This window comes from Scophthalmus maximus, chromosome 4 (genome assembly GCF_022379125.1).
Source record: "Scophthalmus maximus strain ysfricsl-2021 chromosome 4, ASM2237912v1, whole genome shotgun sequence".
In the NCBI taxonomy this organism is placed as follows: domain Eukaryota; kingdom Metazoa; phylum Chordata; class Actinopteri; order Pleuronectiformes; family Scophthalmidae; genus Scophthalmus; species Scophthalmus maximus.
Window position 1 is genome coordinate 12,122,537 of NC_061518.1, and position 14,780 is coordinate 12,137,316.

Consider the following 14,780-nt stretch of genomic DNA (forward strand, 5'->3'; position numbering starts at 1 on the left):
CATATGCAATATGACAAGATACCTTTGAATCAAACTGTGCAGTGTTTTCTCAGTTCAAAATACCACACTGTGAAACCTGTATATACAAAACAAAACATCTTTCAAACCTCATGCGGCCTTAAAATCTTTTTCTTCAGCTTGAATATACTGTGTGTATGTATATACATATACATGTATATAGTGGATGTAGTTCTGTGTATAGCCAGACAATGGACATTTATTTGATGAACAGGATTTTAGAACCTGTCTTTTCCTCCAAGACCTGTTGCTGCTTCATTGCTGAATGTCACTGGATGTCTAAACGGAGCTAGTTATGTTCAAACTAAAATCGTTCATCACCACGCAGGCGTTACTGCTAGCACAGCAGATGGCAAATCAGCATGGATGCAGCTCTCGCAGCGGCTGTGTAGTTTGCACTACACAACTTGGCAATTCTTCACTACACAACGACACAGTTGTGAAAAAACCTGTGTTTAAAATACCCGACTGAGACCCGCTCTTCCTCCACAATTCCCCCAGTCTCCAACCCTGCATCCACTGGCAGTTTGTTAAAAAAAAAACCTGCAACGCATTTTGCCGAAGTTAGAGCACTTGTTGTGTTTCATACTTGGCCGTATGAGCTGTAAACACAGCTTAGTTGGTTTTTGCTGACACCCCTCCAGCTTTTGTGTGCCCTTCAGCTTTCGTTGGCTAAACCTGCAGAGGCTGCTTGCCGGATGTCCATCTGTTTTCAAACAGTTGCTGGAACTTCCCTGCCCACCTGAGGTGTTCAATGAATCCACATCATGAGATTGTAGGCAAACCACAGAATCTGATCAGCAACAAACCGTCACCTGCTGTAAATGCTTAACCTGCATGTACAGGTCTCTCTTGAAAAAGGAAAAATAAAACCTTCATCTCAACTCGAGCTGAAAAGATTTTTAAAAAGGTATGAAAATTGGCAGAAAAATAATCGGCAAAAAAAAGGCCCATCACAAAATCCTTCAACCTCACGTAGATTCAAAACTACTATTTTCATTTTTTCTTTGCAGTTTTCTCACCTTTGTTACAAACGCACAGAGTACTTATGATTACATGACAGAAATACAATCATCAATGTTGGAAGAGGAAGCACAGGGATTGGATGTTGTTGGATGAAGTTTAGCAATTCGTCAGCCCATCTCTGTCCTTTTTTTCCGCGCAGTCTAGTGTTGCGAAAATAAAACTGAATCTTGAATTATTCAAGGTTTCATTTAAAGAAACGAATCATGTGTCCTCTGACAGCTGGTCTAATAAGTGACTGTTCTCATAACCCTGCTCTTACACAGGCAAGCCTTTCTCGGGCCACAGCTTGGGACATTATCCAATTAAGGCGGATTTAGCGAGGTCAATTTGCCCTTCTCACCCTTGACGGCTACACATTCTCCTGCATGCTAATGCATCTCGGAGGTGAGCTGTGACAGTGGCCGATGACTAATGTAAAGCCGTGGATGTCTGAGAGGCTGGCTGTGGACGGTGACCCCTTCAGCAATCTCTGCAGCATCACGGGTCAACAGGCTAACGGCATTTAGCACAGACGAGATTCACAGTCATGGTTATAATGAGAACACCAGGCCTATCAGTCGCAGTGTGACAGAGTGCTCGAGCAAACAGGGTGAAATGCCATCAGCGAAATGTCATGTGCATGATTTGGATGTCGGAAGGAGCTAAAGGCAACTGCTCCCAAAATATGTGATGAAATATGAATGCTGGAGAGATGTGATGTGATAATCCTCCTGCGCTCGAAGGAGTGAGAGCAAACAGCCGCGTTTGAACAGTTAGATTTGTAAATGAACGGTTTACTTTGGGTATATTCAACTTTCAGGTTAATTAACGTCTGACAGAGAATGATCATTCTTATTCCAATGTGTTGAGATAAGTGACTGAGACATACCGCGGTGATATATTCTGTTCCAGAAAGCCACAGGCCAGATTACATACTGTGCATTATTGACTTTGGTAAACATATTCTTCCCAGTCCCAGTATTTCCAATGTTGATTGGCCCTAATGGCTGTCTCAGTCCTTTTTACAAGCGACGCAGACCATTTGAAAATGTATTGCCTATAAATGACCTTGGCACAGTATTCTTACCTCTTTATAGCTTGCGCTCTGCCTTTGTAATGTAGTTTTAAGTCTTGCAGTGAACATTACCATGTCCCCTTTTTCACAGGTGACTTCAGGTCAAGTTCACGCATCAGTCATCTCGATAATAACAACTTCACTGAGCTCAGCAATTGTACATTTCCAGCATATACTGGAAATCCTTTAATCCCAATACCGTGTACACTACATCCAATGCATGCAAATGCAACAATTAGGGTTGCAAATGCAGACAAGATACGTGCAAACACTCCATCACCTTGCTGGATTGTTATCTGCCTCGGGGAATATATCCTGGCTTTGCACCTAATTAATGTTATTCATCTATCGGTTAAATCCAGTGAACACAGCCACTAATTAAAAACAATAAAGGAGTCTAGAGGCCACGAGACGAGTGGTACATACCGCAGATGCATATTTCTCCACACAGGAGGCGATAATACATAAACTATAGGTCCCTCATAGTACAAAAATGCTCAACAATATTTTCTTAAATGTTTGTGAGAATTCAAACTGTTTCTTTAACACTCACAGCAAACTGAATGCACAGTTTGAACAATAACAGTTGCAGATTTACCACAGATATTCTTGGCACATTCATGAAACACCAAGTCCTTAGTTTCAGACAGATGTAGAGTAGGAGTGGGGAACCTTTTCCCATTGAAGAGCCATTTCAGTTTTTATGACATCCTTCAGGAGCCATACTAAATTATTGAACACATATATAACACAAACTTCTCTAATGCGCTGGCCGGCACGATTCTCTTTGGCGAGGCATCTGATGTAAGATAGCAGTGATTATGACGATGCTACTCACAGTTTAATTTTAGCCGAAACAACTCACTCAAACAAATCCTCACCCTTGGTAGTGCAGCCAGCAGAACACATGGCTTGCAAAGACAGACATTTCTCCCTCGTATAAGACTCAGCACAGTAATCCCACCAACAAGAATGGCCTGTTGGGTGCAATTTGATATATCTGTTGTTTCATCGCAGGCCAGAGAGAAAACCTGGAAATTTCTTACAGTGCCCTTAAGTGTTTTTTTTCTCCAATATTTTTTGTCTCTACCATGGCAACAAAGCTCCTTCACATATTCTTCTTCTGAACAAGGTTTATGCTTCTTAGCTATTACAGTAACTCGCTCACCACAAAACTTGCCTGCCTGCGTAAAATTGTCTTTCAGAATGCTTTCTTGTTAAAGCTGCCCGTTGGGCCCCTAAACTCTGACGTTATCTTCCACCCAAGAGCATTTTTCCGTACAACTCATTAGGTTGAGTGTGTTTCCAGCTTCAATGAAGCTCAAAATGCATTTTTCTTCTCTGCGTCCCTGCAAACTATGCAGCTTGTCTTTTATTTCAACAAAGAAAATTGTTTGTCCATTTCTCCCGGAACGTGTCATTCCATATCTTCTTTTCCTTTTTTTTTTTTATAATCGCCATTATACTTGCAATGCAGTGGCGACACTAAACCCGCTACAGGCCTACATGTGTGTTTCATTCACCCTGACTGGGACATTGAAAGACATTCAACTGGAAAGGACCACGCTGAAGGACATATAAGTGTATTATTTTATGTAATGTATTTTATCGCAGAAAAAAAAACAACACAATTGCTGTCATGACAATTTATAATTCTTACTTTCTTCTTTTATATTCACGAATTGTCACGTGGGTTTGAAATGACGGCTGAAGTGAAACACTAATGTAAACTCCATGGGTTGGAAAATGTGTCTCTAGTCAGGGAAGAGGGGGACAAGGGGGGTCCAAGGGACAGCCCTCCAGTGAGGCCGTAGAGTTGGGTATATGGATGCGGTGGTTTCCCCAGACCACATTATTGACAGTTTTTATGGGGACAATTTTTGCAGAAGAAAGTAGTTCCAATAATCATCAACAATCATTGTGCTGTGCGGATCTGGGCAATCCAGAGTAACAATGGCAGTGTTTCTGCAAAAAAAGAGATGTTGCTGTACTAGCGACTATACAGTATCTAAGTGGCCAGACACCACTATGGAAAAGCTGCATTTTAATTGGATTCTGTTTATTTATTTATTGGTAATTTGGGGATGAAGTGACCCTTTAAATGAATTTAAGGGACATGAAGGTTGTATACTCATCTTGAGAAACAGATAATCCCACTGTTATATCCATTGTTACATTTTCACCACCTCATAAACTCTTTTAATGCAGAGGATCCTTTTTATGACAGCACCATGCAAACTTAACATGTTAACAAAATAAACACAAAAAACACTGGCGGGTGCAGTGATTTACCAATCTGTCAACTGCTGTATTATAAAACGATGCCGCTTACCATTATTGCTGTTGTCATCGACCAGGATTATCTCTTTGAGAAGGTAGGAAGGCGTCCTGTTGATAGCAGAGTGAATGGACCGCAGGATGACGGACAAGGCTTCATTCACAAAAATGAACACTATGCTCACTTGAGGAAGGTTTAAAGGATAAGTGATGTTTCTGCACCTGTGAAGGACAAACAATAAACCTTTGGTGAGTCAACCTTTATACCGGCATCCTGTCTAAAGTATTAACAGATAAATTCATCATTGATTCCCAAAGAGAGGGGTTGTGTTCGATTTCATGCCAATGTACTTGGCAAATGACATCAGGACCCTGTTTTCATGAAGGGTATATATCTATTCGCTCCCAGCATTTGAAAAATACAAATAATCAGAGTCCTACTCCGATAGTGGTGTGATTCAGTTATTAAATGGATTAGCTCAGGAGGAATAAATGCATGGTTGTGTGGTGGGGTCTGCCATCAGTCTTTTTTTCCCCTTTTAAGACATTGTTTCTTCCGACTTTGTGCTGACATTTACATTGCTATTCAGTAGTCCAGCAACTTCTTAGAGGCAGCTGACGCCTGTTTTCAATACAGAGAGAGCAAGTCGTAAATATATATGACCATGAGGTATGAGGTAATGTTTGAATCAATATCAAATTTGAAATTGTAATGTATTTTGCTTCCAAAATGAAACAAATTCACCTTCATTTAGGTGTAAAGAGTGAATTGTTCTGGGATTCTGAAATCTCACCTGCCTGTCAAACGTAACAAAATCACATCGCTGAGAGCGTGTTCTCTATATACAGAAAAGCAAATTTGGGAAATGTTTCGGGAAAACATGAATGCAAAATGTTTGTCATTGATATATTACCTGGAACAGTTTGGACGAGTGTACGGAGTCAGCATAAATAGGAATGGATGGTCTGAAGGGCGTTAAGGGACGTGCAGAGGAGAAAATGCCCTGCAGATCTTTGAGCTGTGTAAACGTTTGCACCAGGATGTCACCGTGTGTGCTGCTGTAACCTTGGTGATGTGAACGCGAAGGCTGGGTTAGAAACCGTGTCACAGTCAACCAACATTGTGTTAACAATTCTTCGGACTGGGGCTTAATCAAAGTGCCCACGGTGCATAAATAACAGCACGGGGCTTTGAAAACGCACTTGGCCTTTAATTTATGGGCTGCAGATTTTAGGCATGTTCCTCTTCGTGCCAACTCCAGACAGCCATGTGGATCTGAGACATATCGGTACAATAAGTATGACCACTAATCAAGCCCCTTGTCTGGAGTTTTCATCTGTCTGCATGACATGATTTACTCAACAGCAGGTAGCCATACTGAACGCTATAGGCAGAAGTAAATTCATTATTGGTTTTCAATAAGAGGCACTCAGTGTTTCAAAGGGAACAACAGTGTGCTTTTCCTGCATAGTAACTCATGAGTTCCCTTGTTTGCTACTGAAAAGTGAAAGGTCCTCAGCACTAATTCACAGAACCGCATGGTAGATAGGGAATATCCAATGACACTAGAGGTGAGATAATTCGTTTGTTAGTCGTCTGACATAAAACTAAATGGCAACAATTTTGATGATTAGTTATTTGTTTTATTTTTTTCAAGAAAAAAAGCCAAATATTTGGTACTTTCTTCTTAAACGTAATGGTGGCTGTCGAAGCAAGTTTATCTACCCCCAGCACCACTACAGTATCTGCAAAATAAATTGAATTCCCGTCAGCCTCTGCTGTACTTTATGTTTACTGGTAATTACCAAATGTTACAATATGCAAAATGAAGATGATCTTCAGTGTAATATAAACAAGACATCCGCTAAACATAAGCATTTTAGCATCCTGATTGTGCGCATGTTGGCATGGTGATGTTAGCGTTTAGCTCAAAGCACAGCCGTATAGTGACTCTAGAACGGCAGGAGACTTGTTTTTTTAATGCAGTACCATAAATATATATATACATATATTAGCAAATACCTCCCTGGAAAATCATATCAAAATATCAAATGACATATCCCTTGATGTCGCCCACTCCTGTGTGGACACACAAACATATTTATTAATTGATACCACAATATAATACTTCACCTGTTTCAGTGCCAGTGTAAGTCAGGAGAAAAATCAGCTTACACCCAGTCAAACTGCCTTTTTGACCTTTTGGGCACATAACTCTCTATCTGTCATTTAGATTATGTCAGAAAACAACAGTGAAATAATGAATCTACTCAATCACAGGGCAAGTGTCTAGTATGAAGTGTCTAGTGTAGTTTGCTAGTATGTAAAAACAACAGTCTTTGAACAGCATTCCATTTGCACCTCTTACCCTTCCGGTCTTAGGTCTGGTATCGGCCTGTCTAAAGAGAGACGATCACTGAGGTAGCCGTTGTAGCCATAGTACTGGAACATCTTCAGCGCCACTCGCCGGTTTTCCGGACTGAGATCCTGACCCCAGTGAGCGAACAGCGATGAATCAGAGAACGATGTGTCCGCCTGACCATCCTCTCCCCTCCCTGGAGTCTCTAGGAGGCACAGGAAGACAAATGGCATGAGCATCTGTCTGGGCCACAGTTTCTCAACCTACCGGTGAGGGTGTGCGTACGGTGACATTAAAGGAATGTGGAAAAATGATGGTGCTTATATAATCACTGTGATAAATGTTGTTTTCCTTGCGCTGTAATGTATGTTAGCAGATGAAAGGTGGCCTTTTGTTTAAAGAGACTGACTGGCTGTCCTTCAACAGAAGCGCCAGGAGTAAATACACAGGACGAGAAGTTATAGTGCCCTTGAACACAACATTCCAATCCCTACCAGCAGGGCGAGCTGTTCTGAAGCTGGCTTTCCTCTTTGACCTAGACAGAGAGGGGAACGTGAACCTTATTTCCCTCAAGGTACCACTAGAGCGAGACACACAGGCTTCCTTTAATCAAGCTTCAAAGTGGGATCATATTTGGAGAAAGTAGAGCTGTCTGTTTTTTTTCTCTTACAGTGCATAAGAACTCCTTTAATATTGAAAGGGAGGAAAATGAGTCAAGTCCTGACTCACTTTATAGCTGAGCAGCACTGACAGCGCTGAGAGCAGAGGCATTTAACAAACACTGGCTTAGTGTGACAAACAGTATATTGCTGCTTGTGGCCCATTATTGATAGACGCGGTTCATGTCCAGACTCCATAAAAACTGCTAGCATCTGCTAAAAATTCTGCCCTGCTTCCAAGATGTTTTAATGCACTTTACAGAGGCAAACATCTTAACAGTCGACAGGGAGTCAGGGAGCTTTACCCACAGGCGCGTGGTGTAAATGCCAAAGATGCAGTGGAGGAAGTAGATGAAAGGAGAAGTGATATCATCTTCAAGATTTTATATATATATTAACAACTTTACCTGCACTGCACTTGCATCGTGCATGATTACAGTGTCTAAAGATTGAAAGCTGCATGAAGTGCTTCAGTATAGTATATATAAAGAAATGAATCTTTATACAATCTAGTAAAAATGAAGAGTTCCATAATGATTTACCTAACCCCCAAGTGAAACTGGGTTTCATGGCATGTCTAATAATGCAATAGTGTTAATTAAAATGTTCCAATCAGCAGGAAATTAAACCTAATGAGAGTATATTGAAGCTATGTAAAGATAAAAAAAGTGACCAGTTCCATTATAAAGCTTCTGACAAACTGAAGCTATCAGGAATAATTCATAACCTGTCAAACAGTTCTGCTTTCTTGTTTAGAGAAAAATGAAATAGAAGCTCGGACAGTAGTACAAATTAATTATTCTTTTAAATAATATATATTATTTTATATTTGTCATATGTTTTTTTCTTTTTGGCCATTTAAATCATAGTCAGTTTTTAGAGGATTAAGAGTAGGAACAGGATAAAGATTAATAGACACTAATGACTAATGAATAGAGATTTCCATCACCAACAACAATATGAGAATAAGATGTGTGTGTGCGTGTGTGTGTGTGCGCGGGCGTGTGTGAGTGTGTACAGGCATGCAAATGTTTTAAACAGATTTGCAAATGTGAATATTCATGGGCAGACTGTTTTAACATTCGGGTGACAAACCTTGTCAGCCAAATAAGAACTAAGACAACAATATGGAGGCAGATGTTAAGGGAATTACATTAGGAATCATGCGGAAGGCCCAGCCCTTGCTAAATATTCTTTACATGAATGAAATCCAAAACTATATAGAACACACTAAGCTGCAACGCTACCTCACCAAACAACAGTCAGATACAGTGGAGGCTAACTGGTGACTATAGTGGGGCTTTTGGAAGTTAACGAGACAGATATTTCCCTGTGGAAATGGTAGAGACCAAAAACAGAGCTAAAACAGATTGGATACTCGACGAAATGTGTGCCCAGAATTGTCGCTAGGTTAATATAAAAGGTGAAGGGAAAGGAAAAGGCCATCTTGCAGAGATATTTATTTGAATATTTCAGACTAATATATTTGAGCAATTGCAAACTAGATGCCTTTTGGGACGTGTGAATCCCAATCCCTGCCTCTATATGGATGCATCAGTACAGTTTCATCTAGAGCAATATGACAGTACATACTGGCAAAGTGTGTGAATTTCCTACACGGCAGCAAAGGTACGGTGTAAAAATGACAGGCTGTGGTTTTACAGGCTTCACCACTTCACAATCTGCAAGCAAGCTAACTGGCTGCAGGCAGTTGCTGTAACTCTGGTCGGAACAAAGACTGATCCAGAGAACTCACTGGAGGCAAGGTTGAGTTCAAAAAGTCCTCACTGACAGTCCACAAGTTCACACACAGGTACAGGCAGTCCGAAAAGGCAAACAAAGCCAGCAGGAGGGCGGCAAAAAATCCATATACCAGGGAACGGAGTTAAGTCAAAAACCACAGACGCAAACACAAGGATAAACACTCAAAAGCAGAGAACACACGAGGGAAACAAAGACAATGTGGCAAGGGGGCAGGGGAAACAGGGGTACACACAGGGGTGACAACAAGGATAATCAGGGGCAGATGATTGGCACCGGGTGTGGAAACACAATGAACTACAATAGAGTTGAGTACTACAAAATATGCATAACACGGCAGAGAATATTAGTAGCTACTGTACATACTGTACTGGCATTCAACGTACAGACACTAGAGCGGTATCTTCTGATCTGATTCTCTGCGAAAAAAGCAAATTAGCATATTTAACAGAATGTTGAACTATTCAACATTAAAATCTCAGCAGCTACAAGATCATTTATTCCTCAGATATCGTTGTTAGAGTGTGGCCATATAGTACATATGTGTTTTAGCTTTAGATGATGTGGTACTGTGTAAAAATGTTGTACATCCATTGGTTAAGTACAATACTAAATGTGAAAAATTTGTAAAGCAAACTGCCTTATTCTCCATGATAATGTTTATATTTCAGCTGTAATGAAAGCTACAGCTGCCACAGCTACAACTAAGAAATTCCTGAGGAACCAAACTTTCTCACAATACCAAATGTTCTACAGCATTATGCACAGAGAGTTGTTCCATCTTTTTTCGCGCCACAAGCTGTATTTCAGAAAAAATTACTCATCGAAACATTACCGAACCAAAGAGTCCACCAACATCCATGTGGAGAGAACAGTGCAGAGTGAACGTCACAAGCCTGAGGCGAAATAAATTCGGCTCCTCACATTCAATATAGCTGTCAAAGTTGCACTGCTGTGAAGCAGAGGAAAAGTGTCTCAGCCCTTTAGAAGGCAACGCTGTGATTAGACTAAGGACGGGATAAAAGTCTTTCAGTCCTGGCAAGTGTGCCTGAAGGCCCGTTCATGTGGTGGTGATTAATTAAGCCTACAGAGACAGTTCCCTCAGAAGTGAATCCCTGAAGCAGCGGTTAGGCCAGGTTAGAGCTGTTTGGACAGGGTAACCTTGGCAACTGTAGTCTGTTTAGGATGTCTGTTCGGCGTCATACACAAAAAAGACACCTGACAGACATGTTAGTGTAACCTTTGTCATGGTCCGGATAGATCGCCGACGGCAAAACGATTTTACAGTATGTCACACAAGTTGTTTTCCATCAAGCAGATCATGTGACTTGGTGTAACCTTGCTGTTTGGAATATGGTTTCCTCTTGAGTACACACTCAGTCAACTAACCTTGGTGCTAACTCAAGTAAATCACAGCCAAACACCTGAGGTAGAAACCGGCGTGTGTGTGTATGTCTGTGAGTGAGTGAGTGAGTGAGTGAGTGAGTGAGTGAGTGAGTGAGTGTGTGTGTGTGTGTGTGTGTGTGTGTGTGTGTGTGTGTGTGTGTGTGTGTGTGTGTGTGTGTGTGTGTCTGTGAGTGAGTGAGTGTGTGTGTGTGTGTGTGTGTGTGTGTGTGTGTGTGTGTGTGTGTGTGTGTGTGTGTAGACAGGGAAAGTTTTCCCTAAGCTTCCCAGCAGCACTCCAGGCGTGTGTGTATAGCAGCACTAAGTGTGCTTCCATTGCCTGCGCAGCAAGGCAACTGAGCTATAGCCGTCTGCCACGGAGGAGAGAGGCAGGAGAGAAGATTTGCACACAACAAGCACACACTCATTGTCATTATCACAGGCAAAAACAAAACAAAAACAGTTGCTGGGTAAGACGGCGAAAAGGAACAACGAACCTTCAGGGCCAACATGAACTTACATTGTCGATGCACAGCAGCCCATGTTAAATTATTAAACTGGCTCTCATAAAAGTTAGTCCACACAGTAATGAAACTGCCCAGGATGCACAAAGACTCTATCAAATTATATTTATTCATCCCCTCCTGCCGGTGGAGAGGAAAATATTTTTTGATTTTCAAATGCAAATCATTATCAATTTCGACACCTCAGAGAAAACGCTGTCTCAGGCAACGTTAACAGGCAAAGCAGGCCTGTATTTTTTTTTTTTACTTCTACTGTAACTGTGAAAACCTAAACTCTATTCTGGGAGGAACATTTGGCCGATGTAAGAGTTTCAGTGAAAATCCATGAAAGGGCAAAATCCCGGTCAAAGGATGTTTACTGTAAACCAGATGTTGCAGATGCTGGAGGTAGAACATCCTCGCTAAGCTGAAAAAAACATACCTCAGGACTTAAGGACTTATTTATTTAGTCACTACAGGGCCTAATATCTTTTATTCCTGTTCTCTTCTTTTACTTTTCTGGCGTTAAAAGATCAATATCGCTTTTTTTTGGCGTTGGCCATGTATGTTTTATGGGTTTTTTTGAGACCCGAGACACAGTTTGCGTATGCTGTTTTTTCTTCAGTGTGAAGGTTTAAAGGTGATGCCTACAGTCACAGCAACGTAAAGGTGCAGTCCCAGCAGGTCGGGTATATTACAGAGCAGTTCGATATTACAGGGTTTTGGTGGCAGTAACTTCAAAAATGAAGGCTCATCTGAAGCAGCTGATGACAAAGATATTTCATGCCTATTGATCAGGCATACGATTCTGGAGCAGAATTGGAGCATGAAGGCATTGCTGGCACAGGAGACTTAACCTGAGAGGGGGGGGGGTAAGTAGAATGCTGTGTGCAGTGCAGAATCACGTCGAGGAACAACACAATTACGTGATTACATTTACTTTGCGGATGAATTTGTGTTTGGTTATTGAACAGAACCATGTTCGCCAAAAGCATGTTTATGCTTTAAAGATTACCATGAGCTCCATTTATAAACCTTCTCAACCTAAAGCTAACTTCTAACCTAAAAATTCTCACAGATTAACAAGTTCCATCTCAAAAAGCTCCCGAACCAACAGGAGCGACCAAACATGACAAGTTTTTATTGTCATTGTTCATTTGTGAGTCTAAACTTTTGAAAAGAAAGAAAAACCCAATTTAATTCCAGAGCTCAGTTGCGCAATTGATCCTCCAGTTTCTAAATTCGCATATGAAGGTTTAATTTTTGCTGAATAACAGAGTCATAAAGTACTAAAGTTCTCCTTCTTAAACTGACTTTCACCCAGGAACATGAATTATAAAGGAAGGCAAGCTGTACAGTACACAGTGCTCATCCTTTTTTGTAGTCAAAAATAATGTCAGCGTGTTTTTTCCCCAACAGTTTTTATGATGAAACGGATGAAAAAGAAGAAGCTCTGTGGAAATATCAGAAATGCCCCTTTTGCGTGTGTGTCGGCGTCTGTTTGATTGACAGCAGCTGGCAGGATGTGCCATGTTCACCGCAGACGAGAAAAGCACAGGAAACATAATTTGCTCTGTAGCTACAGAACAACACGGGAGAAGACAGCACGTTGTTAGTGGCACCGAGGAGCAAAGACAACACCTGCATCTAAATGGACCTAAGTGACATTTGCAGATGTGTATACATGTTGTTTAATGTGCTGCAAAAAGATGTAGGCAGTGCAATTTTCTCAGATGAATCGTTGCTTGCTGGGAGCAATTTCCCTGCCACTGCTGAATTGTTTTCAATCACCAGAGGGGACAAAATTCAACCCATCTCATATTGATTAATGCTTTGTCTCCAATAGCTAATACCTATTAAGATATTTTCAAAACATATCGACATAAAGTGCCACAAGGGGAGAAAAGTGTAGAGCACACGATGACATTAGAAATGGACTTTCTCTTCCGGCCCTATTTTTATGTTGACAGCACGTTGCACTGTTGCAATTTTGGGCTTGATTTATAGTGAAATAATGTTCAATAGTCCATTATATGTTGAAGTTTATATGTGTTTTGGCACGTCTGGCACAGTGGTGCTATCCGTGGTGCTGAAAGGGGAATTCAATTCTGGCACACTGATGTAGCATCTAACCTTGGGTTTTGTTGTGTATGATCGCATCTACCATGTGACTGCATGGGAAAAGGACAATATGCAAACTCAGTGTTTAGGGTCAAGTTTTGAAACAGTTTCAATAATGTTCATAATTATACCATAAACGTAATTTTAACATCTGCAAGAAACAGCCTAACAGACAAAGTGATTTACAGAAGTGACTACAAGAAAAATCTATTTATGTCAATTGGATTGAAACACTTGACAGCAGGCTCTCTGAAGTACCGCTTTAGGAAACACAGAATTTCAAGCGCTCACTTTAGTTTAAGGTCGATGATTATTGTAGTCTGTGTAAAACTATGATATGTATAAATCCCCCCCCCCCCAATTTTTTATATATATATATATATATATATCTGTTGGCTTCAAGTGAAAACAACTGTTATTGGCATCTATTATACAAATTATTTGGATGAACAAATCTAATTAAACCAAAACGAGATGAATTTCAGGGTTAGAGTAGACGGTCAGACCATTTCTGACATATCGGCCACTTTTCTAAGTCATAGATGTTTGACTTCAAACTAAAAGTGGTAAGTGGATATTGTCTGAGTCAGATGAGGGTCTCCGTTTGACCAAATTGAAAAAACGACTCAATGCTTGCTACTGATTCCTTTCTCTGTAAACACTCTTCAATTAAAGCAGGCAGTTTGTAATTTATCCTCAGTCATTGTGTCATCTTACATCCATCTTACATCCTTAATTAAGGGCAGAGTATGAAACCAAAACATCAAATGCATGTGATGCAGTCAGATTAATCATATATTCATAATGACATGACTGCAAGGACTACAGGCTGACTACAGGCTGTAAATTTTTTTTTTAAAAACCCTGGATTATCCACATAAAGATTTCAGGAGGCAGGTGTTTCAACCACTTGGTATCAAAGAAGCTGTCAGCTAAGATAGATCATTAGGTCATTTGAAAAACGTTTCACGTTCAAGGCGGTTTTGACAACAGAAAATCCTGCATGCTGCCACAATCAACTAATCAGTGGTAAGATTAGTTGATTATTTGACTTCATTGTTTCAGAAATAATAGTTTCAGCAGAAATTTAAAAACCATTTCTCAGCCCTAACCACCCTTACTGATACTTTCCAAGACTCTATGTGATTCAGTTTAGTACATGTTTTACTGCTGAACACTAAATATGACCTTCTCTTTTACTCAGGTTTCCATAAAAGTCATTAGCTGAGTGGTGAAATACTTTTCATTGTGTATATTGCTCTTCTTCGTCACATAATTCAGTTATAGAGTTAAAAATTAAATGTCGTTGTAAAACCAAATGCTGGAGTGGAACAACACAGAACAGAGATATCTGCCACTATAACACAGGGTCTTCATTTGACCCTTCATTAAATGCATGAACCACGTGTGAGTGGAGGTATAAGCTGCTGTGAAAGCGATCATAAAAAATAAATAAATATATATATATCATTCATCACGTAAATTGCCATTCAGCTGTTTCCATGCATATTTTGAATATTAACTATGTTGATGAGGGACAACTGGAAGGTTATCTTGGCTACAGTCTCTGAATCTTTTTTTCTCCATGTTTGCAGAAGTAAAGTATCCAGTTAATGGA

At 40.4% G+C, this 14,780-nt stretch overlaps 1 protein-coding gene across 1 annotated transcript in view; it reads right to left on the minus strand.

Moving 5' to 3' along the window:
* galnt18b (UDP-N-acetyl-alpha-D-galactosamine:polypeptide N-acetylgalactosaminyltransferase 18b) overlaps positions 1-14,780 on the minus strand; it is a 68,367-nt gene that overhangs the window by 31,572 nt on the left and 22,015 nt on the right. The window contains exons 2-3 of the mRNA XM_035629164.2: positions 6,745-6,940; positions 4,431-4,597 (exon numbers count right to left, since the gene is read on the minus strand). Coding sequence (XP_035485057.1) covers positions 4,431-4,597; positions 6,745-6,940 — 363 coding nt within the window. The remainder of the gene's footprint in view (positions 1-4,430; positions 4,598-6,744; positions 6,941-14,780) is intronic.